This window comes from Mytilus galloprovincialis, chromosome 2 (genome assembly GCF_965363235.1).
Source record: "Mytilus galloprovincialis chromosome 2, xbMytGall1.hap1.1, whole genome shotgun sequence".
In the NCBI taxonomy this organism is placed as follows: Eukaryota; Metazoa; Mollusca; class Bivalvia; order Mytilida; family Mytilidae; genus Mytilus; species Mytilus galloprovincialis.
In genome coordinates this window covers 89,381,345-89,402,587 of record NC_134839.1, presented here as the reverse complement: position 1 = coordinate 89,402,587, position 21,243 = coordinate 89,381,345, and the positions used below count along the sequence as shown (strand labels likewise).

The 21,243-nt window shown below is 31.7% G+C and overlaps 2 protein-coding genes and 1 long non-coding RNA gene across 3 annotated transcripts in view; 2 read left to right on the top strand and 1 right to left on the bottom strand.

Annotated features, from left to right (window-relative positions):
• The window catches only part of LOC143064791 (male-specific lethal 1 homolog), a 12,240-nt gene extending 9,938 nt beyond the window's left edge, over nucleotides 1-2,302 (top strand). Inside the window, exon 8 of the mRNA XM_076237895.1 lies at nucleotides 311-2,302. Within this exon, the coding sequence (XP_076094010.1) occupies nucleotides 311-389 (79 nt within the window). The 3' untranslated portion in view covers nucleotides 390-2,302. The remainder of the gene's footprint in view (nucleotides 1-310) is intronic.
• LOC143064792 (ribosome biogenesis protein wdr12-like) lies at nucleotides 1,961-21,243 on the bottom strand. The gene is made up of 12 exons (XM_076237896.1): nucleotides 21,142-21,243; nucleotides 19,276-19,361; nucleotides 17,896-17,999; nucleotides 17,181-17,287; nucleotides 13,542-13,657; nucleotides 12,010-12,167; nucleotides 11,389-11,434; nucleotides 8,328-8,410; nucleotides 7,124-7,264; nucleotides 3,622-3,727; nucleotides 2,888-3,020; nucleotides 1,961-2,445 (listed from the first exon to the last, which is right to left on the bottom strand). The coding sequence occupies exons 1-12, from the start codon at nucleotides 21,195-21,197 to the stop codon at nucleotides 2,316-2,318; spliced, it is 1,266 nt and encodes a 421-aa protein (XP_076094011.1). The 5' UTR covers nucleotides 21,198-21,243; the 3' UTR covers nucleotides 1,961-2,315.
• LOC143064793 (uncharacterized) lies at nucleotides 9,592-10,970 on the top strand. The gene is made up of 3 exons (XR_012975323.1): nucleotides 9,592-9,854; nucleotides 10,211-10,289; nucleotides 10,852-10,970. It is a non-coding gene; the product is annotated as an uncharacterized LOC143064793 (long non-coding RNA).

Genomic DNA, 21,243 nt, shown 5'->3' with positions numbered 1-21,243 from the left:
TGCCAGAGTTTTATCAAATTCATAAATACAGCAATGTCTTATACAATTTAAAAAATAAGTGCGGATCAAATATTTTTGATGAGTTTCCTGTGGAAATATTAAATATATCAGAAATTGCTCGTCTATATAAAATTTAAAAAAAAAATACAATAAAAATATTCTTTTTAGTTTTGACTGAACAGACAAAATATGTGCAACACTTTAGACATTGGAATTCGGTTCTTTTATTGCATGCTGTGATACCTTCTGGTAAAATGTTACCTTTTTTTATGAGTTCTGTTAAATAAATCCTAAACTTTCTCTATTGTAGTGGCTTCAAGTTGCCCTGGGATGTAAATATGAAGAAAGGACATAGCCATTTACGCACACGACACACAAGGAATACATAACACAGATGTTCTCAGATGTATTCACCAGCCATTTCATGACTTGATTCACAATCACTGACCAAAGCTAGAATCTTGTTGTTAATATTTTTTATTGTTGTATTTAATTTATATTTGATAGTAAATATTTTTGTTGCTTAGTATTTGGGTATAAGTGATAATGACCCTGCGTTATATTGTATAGTTAATGTCTTATGTGTTCCTTAGTAAATTATTCAAGCTTTTAAAACTGCAATCCTACAAAAGGCAAGACATCTCAGTTAAAGAAAATTCATATAGGGGTGAAGTATCTTTATGCATTCAATTACAATTTTTTTATTATTAAAAGACAGAAGCCTAGGTATTTTTATAACTATCATTTCTTTTTGTTAAAAAATGATTGTTTAAAACAGAACAAAATGTATTTTGCTTAGAAGCAAATAAAAGGGGGGATTAAATACTTTTGCACAGAGGACATGGGGTGATTAATCTGATTTTCCTTTGCCATTCAGCTTTTGTAAGATCTGAAAAAAAATCCTCAAGGGGTCATATTCAGCATGATGATTTCTGTGTACTCTTTTTCAGTGATTGACTTTTTTATGCCCACCTACGATAGTAGAGGGGCATTATGTTTTCTGGTCTGTGCGTCCGTTTGTTCGTCCGTCTGTCCCGCTTCAGGTTAAAGTTTTTGGTCAAGGTAGTTTTTGATGAAGTTGAAGTCTAATCAACTTGAAACTTAGTATACATGTTCCCTTTGATAAGATCATTCTAATTTTAATGCCAAATTAGAGAATTTATTCCAATTTCACGGTCCACTAAACATAGAAAATGATAGTGCGAGTGGGGCATCCGTGTACTGTGGACACATTCTTGTTTCAAATTGTGTTCAGTACATTTACTGGAAAAAGCCAGCTCTTGGCTAAAAATAATTGGCTGATAAAATATTTGCATATAAAGTCATCCAAACATGACCCTTTTATACTAGGTGTTTTCAGATCTTGCACAAGAAATAGCAAATGTTACAGAACAAAGTGAAAATTATATACAAGTTGTTTTGTTATTTCATGTTTTCAATGTTATTCAAGATTAACAAGCATTTAATTCAATCCTGCAAACTTTTTATCCACTATTAAACATTTGGTTAATAATGCAGAAGTCTGAGAAGGTCTTTCCAAATAAATTTCCCAATTAGATAATGCTTCTTTTAGTTTTGCAAGTTATTCATCTTTGAAAAGATTGGTGTCATTGTATATGAATCTAAATTATTCTTGCAGAAACTAAATTAGTTGACCTTTATGAAAACCAATTGAATATCATGGAGAGAGAAATTTCAAAGAAATGTCCAGATATGGCAAATGATCCAACTTTATATGCAACCATTTTACCATGTACACAAGAACCACCCATCTCACCATTAAATTAGAGTGTACTGTATTGTTTTACCAAGTACAGAACAATGGAGCATACATTTTTTTTCTGTTTTCCAAAAAAATTTGAAGGTTCATTTAGGGTTAAAAACTTTTATAAATTATAATACTTTCACCAATACTTCAGTGTGTCAGATAAATAGAGTAACCATGGTAACCTAATCAGCGTTGACCAAAATATCCAAAGTTAACACAGGTAAACATACTGAGCAATCCTCAACCCAGTACAATTGTTTTGTAAAAAAGAATCATGGAACACAACTTCTGGAAATAACACGGTTGCAAGATTCATAACACTTTTTTGCAATATACATGTAATTTATTTTTTATAGTGTTGAAAACTATACCAAAACAAGTTAGTATGTATTCATTGATCCTTGAATAGAGAAGTCTGAACAATTCATTTTTAAAGAGAATATAACAGACCTACTTGATATTGAATGTTTTTATAATCTGTCACAATGGATGTCTAAGTCTTTTTTAATGAATAAAGATATTAAAACCTTAAAAGTTTCATTATTTTTTATTGTTTATACTGAAATATTTTTAGATGGTTATCTGCTCCACCAGACAACAGGGATGATGGTATTGACCAATCAACAGCTAGGATTTTCTCATCATGGCCTGTCATGTTGTATAATGGGGCTTTTGGACTGAAAAGAAAATGTTACAGAATCATGTTTCAACTCTGTCTTTACTCATTAGTAAACTTAAGGCATTAGTCAATTAAAGTACTCAATATGCTAAATGATATAAATGCTAAGAAGATGTGGTATGAGTGCAAATGAAATAACTCTCCATCCAAGTCACAATTAGTAAAAGTAAAAAAAGTTTTTAAAAGTTATCACTATAATACAAATTCTATACATCTATTGTCAGTATATCTAAATTTCCCTCATTATATGCATAAAAATCTACAGGAAATCTTTAGTTTTAAGATATTTCTTACTATATTTGTTTACCATGTCAAAGATGTGAGTAGTATATATATTAACTGAAATTAACTCATTGGGATGAATTTTGTGTATAAATTTAAAACAATACATGGTTTTGTCTGCAGTTGTCCTTCACAAAATAAAATAATGACATATTTACCTTCTAGTGTCCCAAAGTTTCATTACTGAATCATAAGAACCAGAAATAAACAGGAATTCATTTGTCTTGGACCAACAAACACTAGACACCCATCCTGTATGTGATGTATATATACTCTTTACCAAAGCACCATCTGAAAAATTCAATTTTCATTTTTAGTCAATTTCAGGCATATTATGCATTATAATTCATGACACTGATAATACATACATCATATGAACAATGATCCTAAGGAAAATCAATGCAACATTTAACTGCAGGTATTAAATACATGCCTTCCTTTAAGTTAAGTGACACTAACATGGTCATGTCACAGATTTTTTCTTAAATATTTGGCATACAATGATGAGGTAATAAGCATTGTGTACAAGTTTCATAGCATTTGGTTGAGGAAAACTGAAGTTGGAGAACAGAAACGAAAAATTCATAAAAAAGATGACCCATCATTCATGCTATAACCTTATAAAATCTTGACCTACAGCTATAACCATGAGAAAGAGGTCATGGTCAGATGAATCATGTCAGACTCGGACAAGCATGTACCTAAAAACATTTCTTTATATACCTTAAATAGTAGACTTATTACTTGTGGTACAAACGAAATTGACATAATCAGGCAAGCTGAACTTTTGATAAATGAATCAAAAAAGACGTCACGATTTTCATTATATCTATATTGACAAGCAAAGATTAATCAAATAATTGTTATTGATTTCCTCAATGTTTAAACCAACCTGAACTTCTTGGATCCCACAGTCTAACATGTCTATCTGATGATCCAGTTACTATTTGTCTGTTTAATGGAGAATAACTCATGTCTAAAAATACTTTTGATCCTTGCTGAAATAAAAAAAAAAATCCTCCTAAGTTATTACCAAATTTTCATGTTAAAACAGGGTTTCGCCAGGCCATTTTAGCAGTTATATTTATCACAACAGGGATATTTGGCACTGCTATAGTGGAGTCATTTTTGTTTTAAATTCTATCACAAACCTAGTTTTTTAAATACATGCTAGGTAAACTTTAAATGAACAATTTATTATAAATACCATATAGTATATTAATTGACAACAAGTGTATCAATACATAATAATGGCAAGATAAACTGGGTATTAGAGGCGGATTTAGGGGGGCCCCCCTTTTTTCAGAAAAATTTTGGTTGGTTATATAGGGAATTACTGAAGCGTGACAGAATTGGGGCCCCCCTTAGGCAGTCAGTGGGCCCCCTCTTATGAAAATTTCTAGATAAACTGGGTATCACATGTTCGTGATTTATTATTTAGTCTAGGTATGAATTATGTATGGAATGATCAAGAGAACACTAATGTTGCATTTGAATATATAAAATGTCGTATAAATGATCAATACTACCAGAACTGGTTTACTACTTTGAACGGTTGTGAAAAATTGTGTTTATATAGAAAATTGAAAAATGAGTTTTGTATAGAAGATTACTTAAAAGTATGATTTTAATAGTAATATACTGACTAGACTGCGTAGTGGAACATAAAAACTAAATATTGAAGTTGGTCGTTTTGACAATATTGTAAGAGAAAATCGTATATGTATATGCTGTCATATGAATTGTATTGAAAACGAGTACCATTTTGTTCTTGTATGTCCTACCTTTAGATCATTGCGACTACAGTTTTTACCAAACTATTAGGCTAGCTCAAATTGTGTAAATTTCTTAATGCGGCATGGAAGTTAAGATCACAAATAATCATTGCATAGCAGTTGTAATTATGTGTTTATTATGACCATATTGTGTTGTTCTCTGTTTGTTTACTGTCATTATTGTAATTGTATAGAATGAAATTCAAAACAGTGTGGCTGTGGCCATTGATTGACACATTAAATTCATCCATTGACTGGGACAATTTAGGTGAACGTTTGTCCGTAACGACCATTGCTCACTGTGTACTTTTTAAAGACACTTAAACTATGGGGTCACCAAAGGTTCTCAACACCTTAATAAAGTAATTTGAAAAAATTAATCAGAAATAACACGATGTTTTGATTTATATCAATTATATAAATCAAAACATAAAGGTTATTCCTGATTAATTTTTCGAATTATTTTATAATTAAAGGCGTTAAGAAACCTTGGTGACCCCACAGTTTAAATGTCTATCGTAGGTACGTCGTGAGCAGTAGTCGTTTACGGTTACATACAAACGTTCACGTAATTTGTCCCAGTCAATGGATGAATTTAATGTGTCAATCAATGGCCACAGCCACACTGTTTTGAATTTCATTCTATTACGTTATTTTGCTATAGCATTATGTTTGCTTCTGCAATAAAATATATTCATTCATTCATTCAATATTGTTTTTATACCCCACCTACAATAGTAGAGGTTATGCCCCACCTACAATAGTAGAGGGGCATGATGTTTTCTGGTCTGTGGCTCTGTTCGTTCGTTTGTTCGTCTGTGCGTCCGTTCAGGTTAAAGTTTTTGGTCAAGGTAGTTTTTGATGAAGCTGAAGTCCTATCAACTTGAAACTTAGTTTACTTGTTGCTTATGCTATGATCTTTCTAATTTTAAAGCCAAATTAGACTTTTAACCCCAATTTCACGGTCCACTGAACATAGAAAATGAAAGTGGGAGTTTCAGGTTAAAGTTTTTGGTCAAGGTAGTTTTTGATGAAGCTGAAGTCCAATCAACTTTAAACTTAGTACACTTGTTGCTTATGATATGATCTTTCTAATTTTAATGCCAAATTAGATTATAACCCAATTTCATGGTCCATGGAACATGGAAAAGGATAGTGGGAGTGGGGCATCCGTGTACTTTGGACACATTCTTGTTTTTTTCTTTTTGGAAAAATTAAATAATTCAGTTGAATTACTGAACAATAATTTCATACTTTTCCTCAAGTTTATATGAAATGGTGTAGATCTTGTAAAGCTTCATATACATGTATTACCTTATTGTTTATTGTTTATTTTTATGCCCCACCTACGATAGTAGAGGGGCATTATGTTTTCTGGTCTGTGCGTCCGTTCGTCCGTTCGTTCGTCCGTTCGTTCGTCCGTTCGTTCGTCCATTCGTTCGTCCGTCTGTCCCGCTTCAGGTTAAAGTTTTTGGTCGAGGTAGTTTTTGATGAAGTTGAAGTCCAATCGACTTCAAACTTGGTACACATGTTCCCTATGATATGATCTTTCTAATTTTAATGCCAAATTAGAGATTTTACCCCAATTTTACGGTTCACTGATAGAAAATGATAGTGCAAATTTCAGGTTAAAGTTTTTGGCTTCAGGTTAAAGTTTTTGGTCAAGGTAGTTTTTGATGAAGTTGAAGTCCAATCAACTTGAAACTTAGTATACATGTGCCCTATGATATGATCTTTCTAATTTAAATGCCAAATTAGAGTTTTGACCCCAATTTTACGGTTCACTGAACATAGAAAATGATAGTGCAAATTTCAGGTTAAAGTTTTTGGCTTCAGGTTAAAGTTTTTGGTCAAGGTAGTTTTTGATGAAGTTGAAGTCCAATCAACTTGAAACTTAGTATACATGTGCCCTATGATATGATCTTTCTAATTTAAATGCCAAATTAGAGTTTTGACCCCAATTTTACGGTTCACTGAACATAGAAAATGATAGTGCAAATTTCAGGTTAAAGTTTTTGGCTTCAGGTTAAAGTTTTTGGTCAAGGTAGTTTTTGATGAAGTTTAAGTCCAATCAACTTGAAACTTAGTATACATGTGCCCTATGATATGATCTTTCTAATTTAAATGCCAAATTAGAGTTTTGACCCCAATTTTACGGTTCACTGAACATAGAAAATGATAGTGCAAATTTCAGGTTAAAGTTTTTGGTCAAGGTAGTTTTTGATAAAGTAGAAGTCCAATCAACTTGAAACTTAGTATACATGTTCCCTTTGATAAGATCATTCTAATTTTAATGCCAAATTAGAGAATTTATTCCAATTTCACAGTCCTTTAAACATAGAAAATGATAGTGTGAGTGGGGCATCCGTGTACTGTGGACACATTCTTGTTTAATATTGTATTGTTTCACATATGTTTATAACTTTATAGTCTATTTGCAAATTTCTAGGTAGATTCTGATGTTATTATTATCAAACTTGTCAATGAGCAGATTATCCTTGACTACTTCAGGCAAAAATCCAGATAAAAACCTATGCAATTAGGAGTTCCCCTTGCTTTTTCAAGGGATACATATCTGTTATCCTGATATCCCTAGCTTGTATTAGAGGTGAACCTTACCAGTGATGAGATTTCCTCAGCTTGTTCTAGATCCCATGTTTTGATTGTGTGATCCCATGATGAGGTACAGATTTGATTTGTGTCTATCCATTCTACTGCTGATATACCTTCGTTGTGACCAGACAGTGTCAGGATTGGTACCTAATCAAACAATAAAGTTATACAAAAGTTATTTATTATTTTGCAAGCTGTTTTATCTAACCTGCAATTATAGACAACTTTCCTGTTCATTGAAATTCTGTCAAAAACTTTGGTTTTAGTGAACATCCTATTTGCGTTTATGGGCATTATCACTTCCTTTCCATGTATAGCAATTTGTTGATAAAATATGATGCTATCGTATATTTAATGAATTATTCTGAAAATTTTAAAAATTCTTATAATTGCTCATAAGCATTGCTGTCATTTATAGGAAATTGTGATTAAGTACCTACAGAACAAACATTATTTTTTGTTTATCCTGCAAAATGATGACCAGGAATACACTTGATGAAATTCATATGAATGGCATAATTCGAAAGTGGTCTATATGTTTGATATCTATACAATAGAATAAAAAGTTTTGTGATTCTCTCATGTCTTTGAAAATAATACAAACACATTTTAACATGAATTCAAGGAGATAAGGTGTTTACTCTAATAAGACAGCAACCCAATGATGTTTTAGACTTCACATAGGATCTCCTGAAGTAGACCAGGATTGGTACCTAATCAAACAATTAAGTTGTACAAATGTTATTCATTATTTTGTAAACTCTTTTATCTAACCTGCAATAGACAACTTTTCTGTTCATTGCAATTCCGTCAAAAACTTTGGATTTAGTGAACATTGTTCGTGTGTTTAGGGGCATCCTCACTTCCTTTCAATGTTGAGCAAGTGGTTGAAAAAATATGATGCTATATTGCACGAATTAATCTGCAAATTGAATTCTCATAATTGCTTATCAGCATTGCTGTCATTAGGAAATTGTAATTAAGTACCTACAGAACAAACATTATTCTTGATTTATCATGCGAAATGAAGATCAGGAAGACACTTGATGAAATTTAAGACTGCAGGGATACAGGCATTTGCCTTATCTGGAAAAAGGATGACCATTCGAGAATTATTCATAAACTCTTATATTTGATAATTTGCTGTTTTGTATACAACTTTTCTTCAATTCAGAAAATATGTAATGGCTTAGTATTGCCTTATACCCACCCGAGTCTGCACTTTTCTTCTTGATGTTTTTCTTTTCTTATGAGGAATATCTTCTTCATCTTCATCTTCTACAGCCTCACACTCTTATAAAGGAAAAAAAACTGAACTCAACAAACAAATGTACAGTATCATGACTGTAGATCAATAGTATAGAGGAAATGTACTCAGAGGAAAACTGAGCATTGGTTAACTGGTGAAGAGCAAGCTTGTGTGTATCATCAGCTCAGTAGTAAGTGCTTCTAAAGTGATATGATTTATAACCTAACTTTTTTACTTTCTGTTGAGAAATTAAGAAATTATTAAGAAACTAAGGTTCCAACACCCTCAGGCAAAGTTGAACTTTTGTGATTTCTATCATTGTTTTAATTCATAAATCAAATGTTGCTTCAACAGTGGTGTCATCGATTAGATGTGATTTCAACAGATGTTTTATTGATCAGATGTTGCTTCAAAGTGGTGTCAATGATAAGATGTTTCTTCAACAGTGGTGTCAATGATAAGATGTTTCTTCAACAGTGGTGTCAATGATAAGATGTTTCTTCAACAGTGGTGTCAATGATAAGATGTTTCTTCAACAGTGGTGTCAATGATAAGATGTTTCTTCAACAGTGGTGTCAATGATTAGATGTTTCTTTAACAGTGGTTTCAATGACAATATTTTTCTCAAACAAAGGTGTCAATGATAAAATATTTCTTCAACAGTGGTGTCAATGACCAGATGTTTCTTCAACAGTGGTTTCAATGATTAGATGTTTCTTCAACATTGGTGTCAATGATAAGATGTTTCTTCAACAGTGGTGTCATTGACAAGATGATTCTTCAACAGTGGTGTCAATGACAAGATGTTTCTTCAACAGTGGTGTCAAGATAAGATGTTTCTTCAACAGTGGTGTCAATGACAAGATGTTTCTTCAACAGTGGTGTCAACGACAAGATGTTTCTTCAACAGATGTATTATTCATCAGGGCCTGCTGAACAGCAATGCCATCAATTAGATGTTTCTTCGACAGCAGTGACAAGTACCAGATGTGGTTTTAACAGTGATGTGAGTACCTGATTAGACTGAGTCATTAAATCTTTGTAAACATTACTCAAGGCAAAATACTCTTTATTCAGCCAATATTCAGCAGGCAAAATTTTAGGTGTAATACCACCAAATCATGGTACGTCACATCCGGTTGCATACGAAAGTAGGCCTAAAAAAATATTCCCTTGAATTTGACAGTTGTAGAAAATTAACCCTCCATTTCAATGCACTTAAATTTTTCTGAGTCGTAAATATGTATGTTGGGTGTCTGAAAGCATCATTCTTTTTTTATTTGATGGTCTTATAAAATATTTTGGAACGTTAAGGTTACATAGTTACCAAAGCAGGTAACCAGTAAATAACAGTGTAAAAATTGGGTTGTCTACCCTCGGCGGTGGTTACTTTCTTATATGCAATGAAATGTAGTGTGAAATTTTCACTGTATCACTGGAAAGGATTGAACTTTACACATGCAAAGTATTTCTTTGGTTGAAATAAAGGTAAATACTGTACGATTTTTTTAAAAGTGCCAATTTAACAAAGACTAATAGGGAAAAATCAATGGTGGTATTACACCTATTTAGGGAAACTAAATGTGCACTCGTGACCCTATTGTACTTTCATTTTTAAAAGTTATTAATAAACCAGTTCATACATTGTAAACATGGACTATTCGGAATGGATTTAGACACAGAAAGTACGTTTGAGGTAAAATTGCATTGAAATGGGGGTTTACTGGTGTTTTCTTAGTCAAATGGGTGGACAGACGAAGCTGTATTTAGATTACTGTGTTAAATTTTAAATTACCCTTACAGTTTTTGTTTTGTTTATACAACATGTGAATTTTTTATTTCAGTGTTAACCATGTTCTGAAGAGCATTCTGTTGAAAAATCTTATATGTGAATTGGTCTGCAGATGACACTTCAGCATTAAAGTATGTATCAACTATCATCATGGTTTTTTTTGTTTTGGCCGCAAAAGTTTACAATTTGCCATTGTGCCGTCTACATTTTGCACAGACAATAACTCATCTAAACACTTATTTGTCCTGGATTTATACACATCAGAATCCAGTCTCACATACTTAAACTTTATAATTCTTACCAATTATTTTTTGTACCAGCATTCCAAGGGACATAACCCTTTTTAAAAACATTTTGAGGTATTTTTTTATTACTCTTTCTCCCAATTTTCTAATGTAAAATACAAGAAAGTGGACTCTTTGTGTAAATCTATTAGAAATATACTGTTATGAGTAAATAAAAAGACTTTGATACCAGTAGCAATAAATGATTGACTGAAAGGGAACCGTTATTTCTCACACTAGGGGAACAGACCAAAAACTCAAGTTACACATAAGGGCTTATAGAAACTTCCGTGTAGACTGTTAACATTTATAGAGACAGTTCTTTCAGCTAAAACACTTTAATTATTGATTTAACATTACATTTATTTCATTTTTGTGGGAATATAATCACATTTGTTTTATTTTTTAGACAAAAGATATCAAGTTTTGATGAAAAAGGAAGGAAGGAGGAAAAATGGACCAAAACAGACCAAAACAGACCTTCAAATGAACTCTAAAAGGTGCAATAAAATTGTTTATCATCTTAAAGTTGTCTTTTGTATTCTATTTAATTGTTTGAATGCATATATCACAAGTTTATGATCAGATATTAGTCAACACTGCATTTTATAATGATACACTGAAATTAGGATTTTTCAAAGAAATTGGACTGAAATTGCCGTAGGATATGGCCTTACGTTATAGTGATTTTCTCTGAAACTATAGTTCTGACTGAGACAAAACTTGACAGTTATGCTTGAAATAACTTGCAATTGGAGGGGAAAAAATTGCATTAAGTTTATTTGACATTTAGGTGTTCTTTAAAATCAAGTGAAAAGTATTCCTCTTGTTTTTCTTATAGGATTTTTTATTTTATAACCCAGAAGTTCTGTTCATGTTTTGCAAGATGCTTTGCTTTTTAACATAAAAAACACAAAAACATTGCTTCTTAACAAATTACACATACCTGCTGACCAGAGTTTTAACATTTTGTCCCAGGATCCACTGCAAAACTGAAAATAAATAACACAATGTGCACATTTTTTATAGAAAGATGTGTGTTCAAATATGTCTTATACATGATGGAATAATGAATACTTTATCAATATTCAATTTTGTTCCAAATTTTAGAGGCTGAAGCCTTTGTTAAGTCTTGAAGCTTTGTCAAGTCTTGGCCAAAATATTTGAAAATTTTCAATGACATATTGTTAACCCTTTCCTCCACGGATTTTTTTTTTAACATACTTGATTCGAATAGGATTTTTTCAATATAAAAAAAAATCATCAGGTTTAAAGTCTTAATGCATTGGGAAAACAAATATTTCATCAATGAAATTCCAATCGTATATTCTCATGAATATTCTTTTTAAATTAGATACAAATTTTTATTAAGTCTGATACAGATTTTTTCGTAGGAGAATGTTTTAACTGTGGCACTACACAGGCTTCAAAAGGCATCATTATGGAGTAAAGGGGGTGACGTAAAAGGTGTCAGAATGGAGGAAAGGGTTAAACTTTAGTTTACTTCAGTCATACAATCCACATTTCCTGTAAGTATCAAAGCATTATAACTATTTCTTTAACCTACCCTTTGTTTAGTGTGGTCAATATTTATACAATCCACACTACCTGCATGTCCACGACATGCAGCCACACAGTCTACAGAGTTAGATTCACTATCCCACTGCCATATATGAATTGTCTGATCATGTGATCCTGACATAAATGTTTTCACTGTGGAATCATCTAAAATAGAAAAAATGCATAACACAAAATATTATAATTTTTGGGATACGATTGCTTTCAAGCAATCTGTAGACTTTTACCATTGGCTCAAGGCCATGCCCTCACGTCAACCGTTTTATTCTAAACATTAAGGAACATCTCAGATTCTTATGATTGTCTTGCTTTCAAAGGTAAAAACAAACAAAGGGATTGAACTACAATACCCCTTCAGCCGAAATGAAGTCTTCTTCCATATTATCGTTTCGAGTTGTCTCCCTTCCGGAAGTAACTTCTGTCAATTCTGAATCAAAATACGATATGACACGTCGAGAAAAATAAACTCATTCTGTCGATAAACGTTGTATTATATCAAAAACGATCACAATTTAAACCGAGGAATGTGTACGGAAAGGAGTCATGCCCACTGAACCAAAGGAAATTAAATATTTAAAGAGTTAGGAATGGGGTTCCTCCTAGAATTAATGTAGGAAAATAGGTGATAAGATACGAAGTGAAATACCTTCTCTCACTTTGAGTCTCAGTGACTGCTGTGGAAAGTAAACTTGGAATTGATAGTACAAAAATAAAACACAATAAGTACATTGTTCATACACTTGTATCCGGGATTGGCTATTTTGTAACTATTCAGATAACGTAAATTATATTTTACATGTGCAGTTCAATTAGTTTTGAAAATAATATTATCCAGCTACATGTATACATGTGTCAATGAAAACAATGGCAATCGTATCCCTCAGAGCAATCTGCTCTTTGATTTCATTTGTATCTGAATTTGTTTAAAATATTACAAAACAATTTGTGATAAAATGCTTCAGTATTGTGATACGGGTGTCTGCAATACTGATGATTTTCACAGAGAATTTACATTTGTGGTTGTTAAATAAGTCAAACAAACTCCTCTTTTCAGTACACTTCAACAAAAAATTGATATATAGGAAAAGGAAAAAATACTGCAAGGTACAATAGACCATGTCAACAATCAAAGCACTCCATCGAAAATATAGAGATACCAAAAATATAAGGTTGGAAACTTTGTAATCTAAATATTAATGAATTGCTAATCTCTTCTGCCTTCAATACTTTTTCATGAAAAGTGGTTGTCCTCAGGATTTTACCACCAAAATTTGGCTTAGGACTGACTCAATTTTAGTTTTTTTGAATGGAATTAATAGTGAGGACCTGCAGATTTTCTTCAAGGGCCACCAGGGAAAAAAAGATTTCGTGAACTCTGTTCAATAGTGAACTTTTTACATTAATCTAATACCAACTACTCATTTGTTATTTAACCCCTTTACTTACCGTAATAGCTGCCTTATTAAGTATGAATTGTTATAGATACCATATTTGTGATGGTAAATTATATCATATTCTTACCATCTGTTATCCATTGAACACATTTGACAGGTGCTGAGTGGCCTGGGATCGTCAAAAATGGACTACCTTTAACTGACCAGAGTCTAACTGTGTTGTCATAGCACCCAGACAAAATGCTGAAATTCAAAGAATGCATATTATAGGGGATTTTATAATTAGCAATATCACATGAGTGACAATTTAAAATAAGCAATATCACACAGGTCACATATCTACTTTAACCAATTTAACTATGGAAGAGATCGTTTAGTTCTACGACCAATTAAAAAGATCTCAAAAAAAAACCAGGTGCTCCGCAGGGCGCAGCTTTATACGACCGCAGAGGTCGAACCCTGAACAGTTGGGGCAAGTATGGACAAAACATTCAAGCGTGATACAGCTCTGAATTTGGATTGTGATCAAATTTTTGACATTACATGGTTTTTTTTTACACAAAACAAATGTCAAGATTTTACAAATCAATTAAAGATTTCTTCTTCAAACTTTTTAAATCTAAAATTAAATAGTTGACACAGCATAGGTTTCTGACACAGAATGAATGTGGTCTAATGAACTTAAAAGTTTTTTTTTGCCTTTGAGCAATTCACTATGCTGTTGAATATTAATCCTCTCAAAAAAATGTTTGAAGAAATTTTCTTTTTATTTATGAAATCTGAAATGAGAAAAATTTAACCCCCCCCCCCCTTTTTTTTCACATCCCCGTTTCCCTTTCTCCAAAACTGATATCAATTCAAATTTCTAATGGAGTTTGCAACAATAACTACTCTTTTAAATACATCATAAAATATTTAAATGTAAAATAAAGTGCTTGTTATCACTGAATGGTAAAGATTGGTTGGTAGTAAAAGTGAATATACATTGTTTATTGTATAAAACAATAAAAAAAAACTTCATCAGCAACATTTTATACTGGCAAATTTCCAATGAAGTTATTTACATAAAGTTATTGGCAAATAAAAATAGAAAATGACATCATAGTCATGTCTGGCAAATGTCCAACATACATTATCTAAAAACATTTTAGATAAGATAAGGAAAAAAAGCTTCATCAGCAACATTTTATATTGGCAAATTTCCAATGAAGTTATTTACATAAAGTTATTGGCAAATAAAAATAGAAAATGACATCATAGTCATGTCTGGCAAATTTCCAACATATATTATCAACTACTATTCTATACAAAGAAAGATAACTTCAATTGAAAATTAATTGCTATTGCACAATATTGTGCAATTAGATATTTCTTGCTATTGTGCAATACTGTGCAATTGAAAATTTCTTGCTATTGCACAATACTTGATATGGATCCTGATTTGGACCAACTTGAAAACTGGGCCCATAATCAAAAATCAAAGTACATATTTAGATAAAGCATATCAAATAAGCCCAAGAATTTAATTTTTGTTAAAATCAAACTTATTTTAATTTTGGACCCTTTGGACCTTAATGTAGACCAATTTGAAAACTGGACCAAAAATTAAGAATCTACATACACAGTTAGATTTGGCATATCAAAGAACCCATTTATTCAACTTTTGATGAAATCAAACAAAGTTTAATTTTGGACCCCCATTTGGACCAACTTGAAAACTAGGCCAATAATTAAAAATCTAAGTACATTTTTAAATTCAGCATATCAAAGAACCCCAAGGATTCAATTTTTGTTAAAATCAAACTAAGTTTAATTTTGGACCCTTTGGACCTTAATGTAGACCAATTTGAAAACGGGACCAAAAATTAAGAATCTACATACATAGTTAGATTCGGCATATCAAAGAACCCCAATTATTCAATTTTTGATGAAATCACACAAAGTTCAATTTTGGACCCTTTGGGCCCCTAATTCCTAAACTGTTGGGACCAAAACTCCAAAAATCAATCCCTACCTTCCTTTTATGGTCATAAACCTTGTATTTAAATTTCATAGATTTCTATTTACTTATACTAAAGTTATTGTGCGAAAACCAAGAATAATGCTTATTTGGGCCCTTTTTTGGCCCCTAATTCCTAAAATGTTGGGACCAAAACTCCCAAAATCAATCCCAACCTTCCTTTTGTGGTCATAAACCTTGTGTTAAAATTTCATTGATTTCTATTCACTTTTACTAAAGTTAGAGTGCGAAAACTAAAAGTATTCGGACGACGACGACGACGATGACGACGACGACGAAGACGCCAACGTGATAGCAATATACGACGAAAAATTTTTCAAACTTTGCGGTCGTATAAAAATTGGTTAAAAAAAGAACTTTTATTTCTTCCTGCTTTACATACATATGACTTGATGTATTCTTAATTTTCTTAAAAGTATAACATGGATGGATATTACTGATTGCCTAGTCATCATTGATGATTAAAAATATAACAGGGCAATAAACATTTTTTTCCTGACCTGGTATAGCCACGGGCTGATCTAGATTTTGAAAAAGGGGGATTGGAAAGCCCCAAAACTAGCTTCCCAATCCCCCTTTTCAAAATCTAGATCAGCCTGTGGCTATACCTGGTCAGGAAAAAGATGTAGTTTTTACAAATATACTTTTTTTAAAAGAAATCTTTAAAACTTCTCACCAACATTCAAGCGTTTTAAGTTATTTTTACTGTGAAAGTACTTTTGTTCGTGGGGAACCAATTTTCGTGGTTTTCGTGGATGACTTTATTCACGAATTTAAGTGTCCAATGAAAAAAAAACCAACCATTGTCAAAATCAAGATATGGAAATATCCCCATGTAGGTTTGACTTCTGATATAATCTAGAGAACATATTGAACATCGCCAAATCTAAGAATACTATTATAGTTGTCACAAGGCAAATGCACTATGAACTACAACTGCAGGCAGGATTAGATCCATTTAATCTTTAAAACCTTAACTGTACAATTTTTTATCTTTTAAATCAAATAAAACAATATTTTGATCGATGAAAGACAGATTTCTGGTTTTGTTATGCTATGATTACTCATAACTCTCGTACATACAGGAAATAAAAATTTCATGCTGGGCTGGCTTTTGATAAAAAATATTTTACAATTCAAGATACGCTTATAGCCTTTGTTTATGTAATTGTTTTCTTTAGCTGACATGGTAATGACCTAATCAACACCTTTAATTTGATCTTTAATCTGTTGATCACTCTATCTAGGATTAATTAGTGTGCCGGGTCACAACAATTTAGACAGGTCAATGTTTACTTTGCATTTACTTCAATCCAGACAACTTGTAACCTTTGTTTCTAATGGCTTCAATTTTACAAATTTTTTTTTCATAGAAAACTTAAATCCACAAATTAAAAAACCCACGTAAATGTTCCTCAAACCACGAAAATTGATACCCACGAATTAAAGTACTTTCACAGTATAGCAAAATGTGCAACTAAATAAAACAGAACCATTTAAATTTCACATGCAATACAATACTGATCTCATTTTTCAATCTTCTTAACCCTTGCTATGTGGATGGCCAAATACTGAGAATTCAGATTTTTTTTCAATTTTTATTTATTTGAAAAGTTGAAACAGGATTTTTTTTTTATTGGTTTAGTTGGCCTTCAGTAGGCAGGAAGCAGGAATTCCTCAAAGATTAACAGTCCTGATACCTTAACATAGACACTGTTGTATTTCCATGGTTACATTTATACTTACCAATCTTTACAGCCCTGTATACAACTGACCCAGTCATCATGTACTAGTGAGTCTTCTGGTTCTGGAGCTTGTTGTTTTTCAATGTATTCTATATCAACCAATGACTCCTTAATATAGAAATAATAAATTGTTTTAAAAGGGATGTACATGTGTGTGAATATAAGCCAAAAATCACAATGAATGAGTTGTGATATTTTTTTTTTAAACAATTATTTATAGAAAGGATTTTTATCAGAAAACATTATTTAGTAATCAAAACACATTAAAATGGATACAGCAATAACCAATAGTGTAGCACCTTGTTCCCCATATCCAATACATGTCAGTTTATAAAACAGAGGATCCAATTTCTATATAAAAACACCTTATGGTCAGGTCTGGTATTTGTCAAATTTAATCTGTTTTGTTGTGTTGATTTCTAGGTAAGAATTCCTGTACAGACAGGTTCTCAGCAGAAAACAAAAAACTTATTTAGCATTTTCTCCATCATAGTCAATATTATTAATTCAACAATAATCAAAGATTTATTCAAATTGTCTTTTGATCTCAATCAGTTGTCTATTTCCAAAGTGAACAATGAACATAAACCAATTTTATGATTGTTTGAGCCTGAAGTGTACGTATATTTTTCTTTAAAAGGCATTTAATAGATATATAAACCTGAACCAGTGGCACTCATTCTGTACTTGTACTGAAATGTCTTAAAAACACTTACTGTTGATATGCCTTTGTTTTCTAGATGCTTATCTAAGTTTAGTCGCAGAAATTCTCCATCAATTAAAAAATCAAAATCAACATTTGTCTTCTCACCATCGCCCTCTGAAATTGAAAACGATCAATACAAAATTATTTAATTAAAAAAAAATTTAATTAAGGTGGTACCTAACACTACAGGGAGATAACTCTGTAGAATCAGCTAAACGTTTTAATTACGTTGTGTTGTTAAGGGAATATTAAGCTTCTCAATGATCAAAATGTGTGTTTGTCAAACTGCTATATAACCAGTGTAATTTTCCTGATAAAACGTTTGGTTCAAATATTTTGAAATTTTTATATTTTTGTTAAAGGGTCAAAGTAAATACTTTGTCAAAATTTTATGAAAATTAAACGAGTCAAATTAATTTTAGTAAAGGTGTTGGGTACCTTAAAGGTCTTATAACAATTGAGAACTGGATATGGCTTGATATCAACTCAAGTTATATAATATTATTATACTGTAAACCAACTTATTTTCCCAGATACTTTATTTCGAATTCAGCCCTTTCACGACCACTTCCATGCAATTTTATTTTGTGATTATCAAAGTTACAGGATATATTTAAATGAAGGTAAATTTAAGGAATAACAGTACTGTAGTTGAAGAGTTGCCACCGTCAATTGTAGATTTGATGGTCGCAAATGCAGTTTTACTGGCGACGCGTAGCGGAGACAGTAAAACGGAGATTTGCGACCATCAAATCAAAATTGACGGTGGCAACTCTTCAACTACAGTACTGTTATTCCGATTCTAATGCATTACAAAAAGAAAAAAATACAATAAACCTGACAAAATGTCTAAATTTGACAAAAAGAAAAAAATCTGCGAAACTTCATGAATGATTTTGGCACAAAGACGTCATGGCTTAACGTGACGTCGTACAAATAAAAACTTTCAAACTGGAGTTTATTACATTACCTGTACGCTTCAAATTCGGATAAAATTACATTAAAACGGCAAATTCGAGGTAGGTGTTGTTTTTATTTTCGATTATATAGAAGTAAACGAACATTTGTTGATTCAATCAATTCAAAATGGCGGTCCCTCCTTAGTTACGCCTGATCAACTGTGGATTTGACGGCAATTTTTAGCCAATGAAAAAAATTGTAACATCCAAATAGCATTAGAATCTATGTTACATACATGCACATATTCAATGTTAACATACTCTCAATTTAGCTGCTCTTCTTATTCAATACAAATATTTTTTCTGCACTAACTTAGAAGCAAAACAAAAAAAATTATATTAAGCACTTTTAAACTTTTTCATCAGAATTTCCTTTACTCCTTTTAAAGATCAACTATGCTCTATATTTTAAGGTTGAAAAGCATACAAACCATTCAATAGACTGTTTATTAATGAACTCAGGTCACATGTTCCAACTTGTGCTTGAACTGAAAATGGTGCAGATGGAACTGAAAACCTAAAAAATATTAAAATTCAAAATGAAGTGGAAATGGATTTCTTTGTTGGTTTATTCTGACTTTTTTCATTCAGTGACTAATAATTTAATGCAACAAAACTGTTGACTAAATATTATGGTACATTCTTTCTTTAATGATTTTACTATCTGCTGACAAAGAAAAAGAAATAACATGTAAATCCTGATAAATATAAAACACTGATTATCAATAGATAAACACTGGTACATGTAGTAATCAACAAAGAAAACAAATAAAAAGTTCACATCTTATGCTAAGTTTAACGTATCTCTATTTTTCAATTTTTTTATCTCTTAGTTAAAAATTCTCCATCTCAAGCTTCTCAACTTAGAAGGGTTTTCCTGCCAACTGTCACTATTTGTGGGGGAAAATGGAAATTTTGAAAGAGCAAATTTGTTAACAATTTTAAACAAAACAATGACTTTTACAATAGCTAAAGGCTTTTAAAAGTATGCAGAAGCCCAAAACCAACATCAAAATGTATTTGAAGGCCCCCCTTGAAGGTTTTGTAGGACTATATGAGCCACCTTGCACGCAAAAACCCCATGGTCATTTTGAAAAGTTGGCAGGTATGTGACTTCTTACACTAGTACAATGTTTAATTGTTGTTGTTCAGGAAAATAGTTATCAACTGATAATCTCTGGTATTTCAACTCATAAAACATTTATAAAACAATATTGTTAAAAAAACAAATCTAGGTCCAGATCTTTCAGACATTATCTTGGTTCTAAAAATCATAAAACTGTAAGAGCCAACAAAAAACATGAAACTTCATTAAGTTGTTTTACCAATGTTATTTCAACTGATCAGGCGGAGCTTATGTTTTAATTTGCATAAGGACAATCTATTTAAAGATGTGTGTGATAAGGATGATTTCCATTATAATTAGTATTGAATTCTAATCACCTATCAGTGTCATCAAACACATATATACATTTTGTACTAAAGAACTGAGTGTGTGGTATGCGAAAAATAACTGGACACTTCATTGATGAGTCCCAAAACTCCTGTTCATAGATGGACTGGTCTTAAATGAGCAAACTTCTTAAACCCCGCCCAGTCAAGTGAAATAAATCTAGTATTATCTTGAATTAAATTGGAAATCCAAGATATCAAAGAAAATTTTGAGGTCAAATGTGCAATATAACTAGTTAAAATGACACAATACCCCAAACTGTTGTCTCTGGAATCTTGTCAGCATTTTTTTCATACTACACATAACAATGAAGATTTTAATGCATAATTTCCATGGGACTTTATTTATGTTATTAAAGGGGGAATTAATATGCCATTTGATGTACCCAAGATACATTGCAAACAGTCCTTCCTTTTAACCTTCTTTTCTAGTATTCTAAGCTTAAAATCAAAGTAAAATGCAATTTTCAAATGGTGCAATGCTCTATTTTTGGGAACCCTCTGTAAATTAAAAACATATTTCAAGGGGAGTTTCTATGTATGCTCTTGAAAGGAGCATAAAATGAGTTTCTGATTTCTGCTTTCTGAAAGAACTGCCCTTGCTGATCGGTGTTGTTCAGGGAAAAACTCTCCTGAGAAATTGTGATGATATTTTCTTGGCATCCTAACAGTTATAAAGAAGAAAATAAATTTGTGTGACTATAAATTTATCTGACTTATCTTGGATGCTGAGCTTGGAAAATCAATCGAATTATCGGTTTTAAACGGGTACTTCTGGAGTACACCCTCTTTAGGTTTGACATTAGGAAAATAATTTTAACTAATAAATTGATTAAACATATTACTGAGGTTGTTTTGTAAAGAATCTGGCTTGGACATGTGGTATGTTGTTTGTTTCCATTTTATCAACATGTGGAGAGATAGTCGGAAATCTTTCATAAACTAAT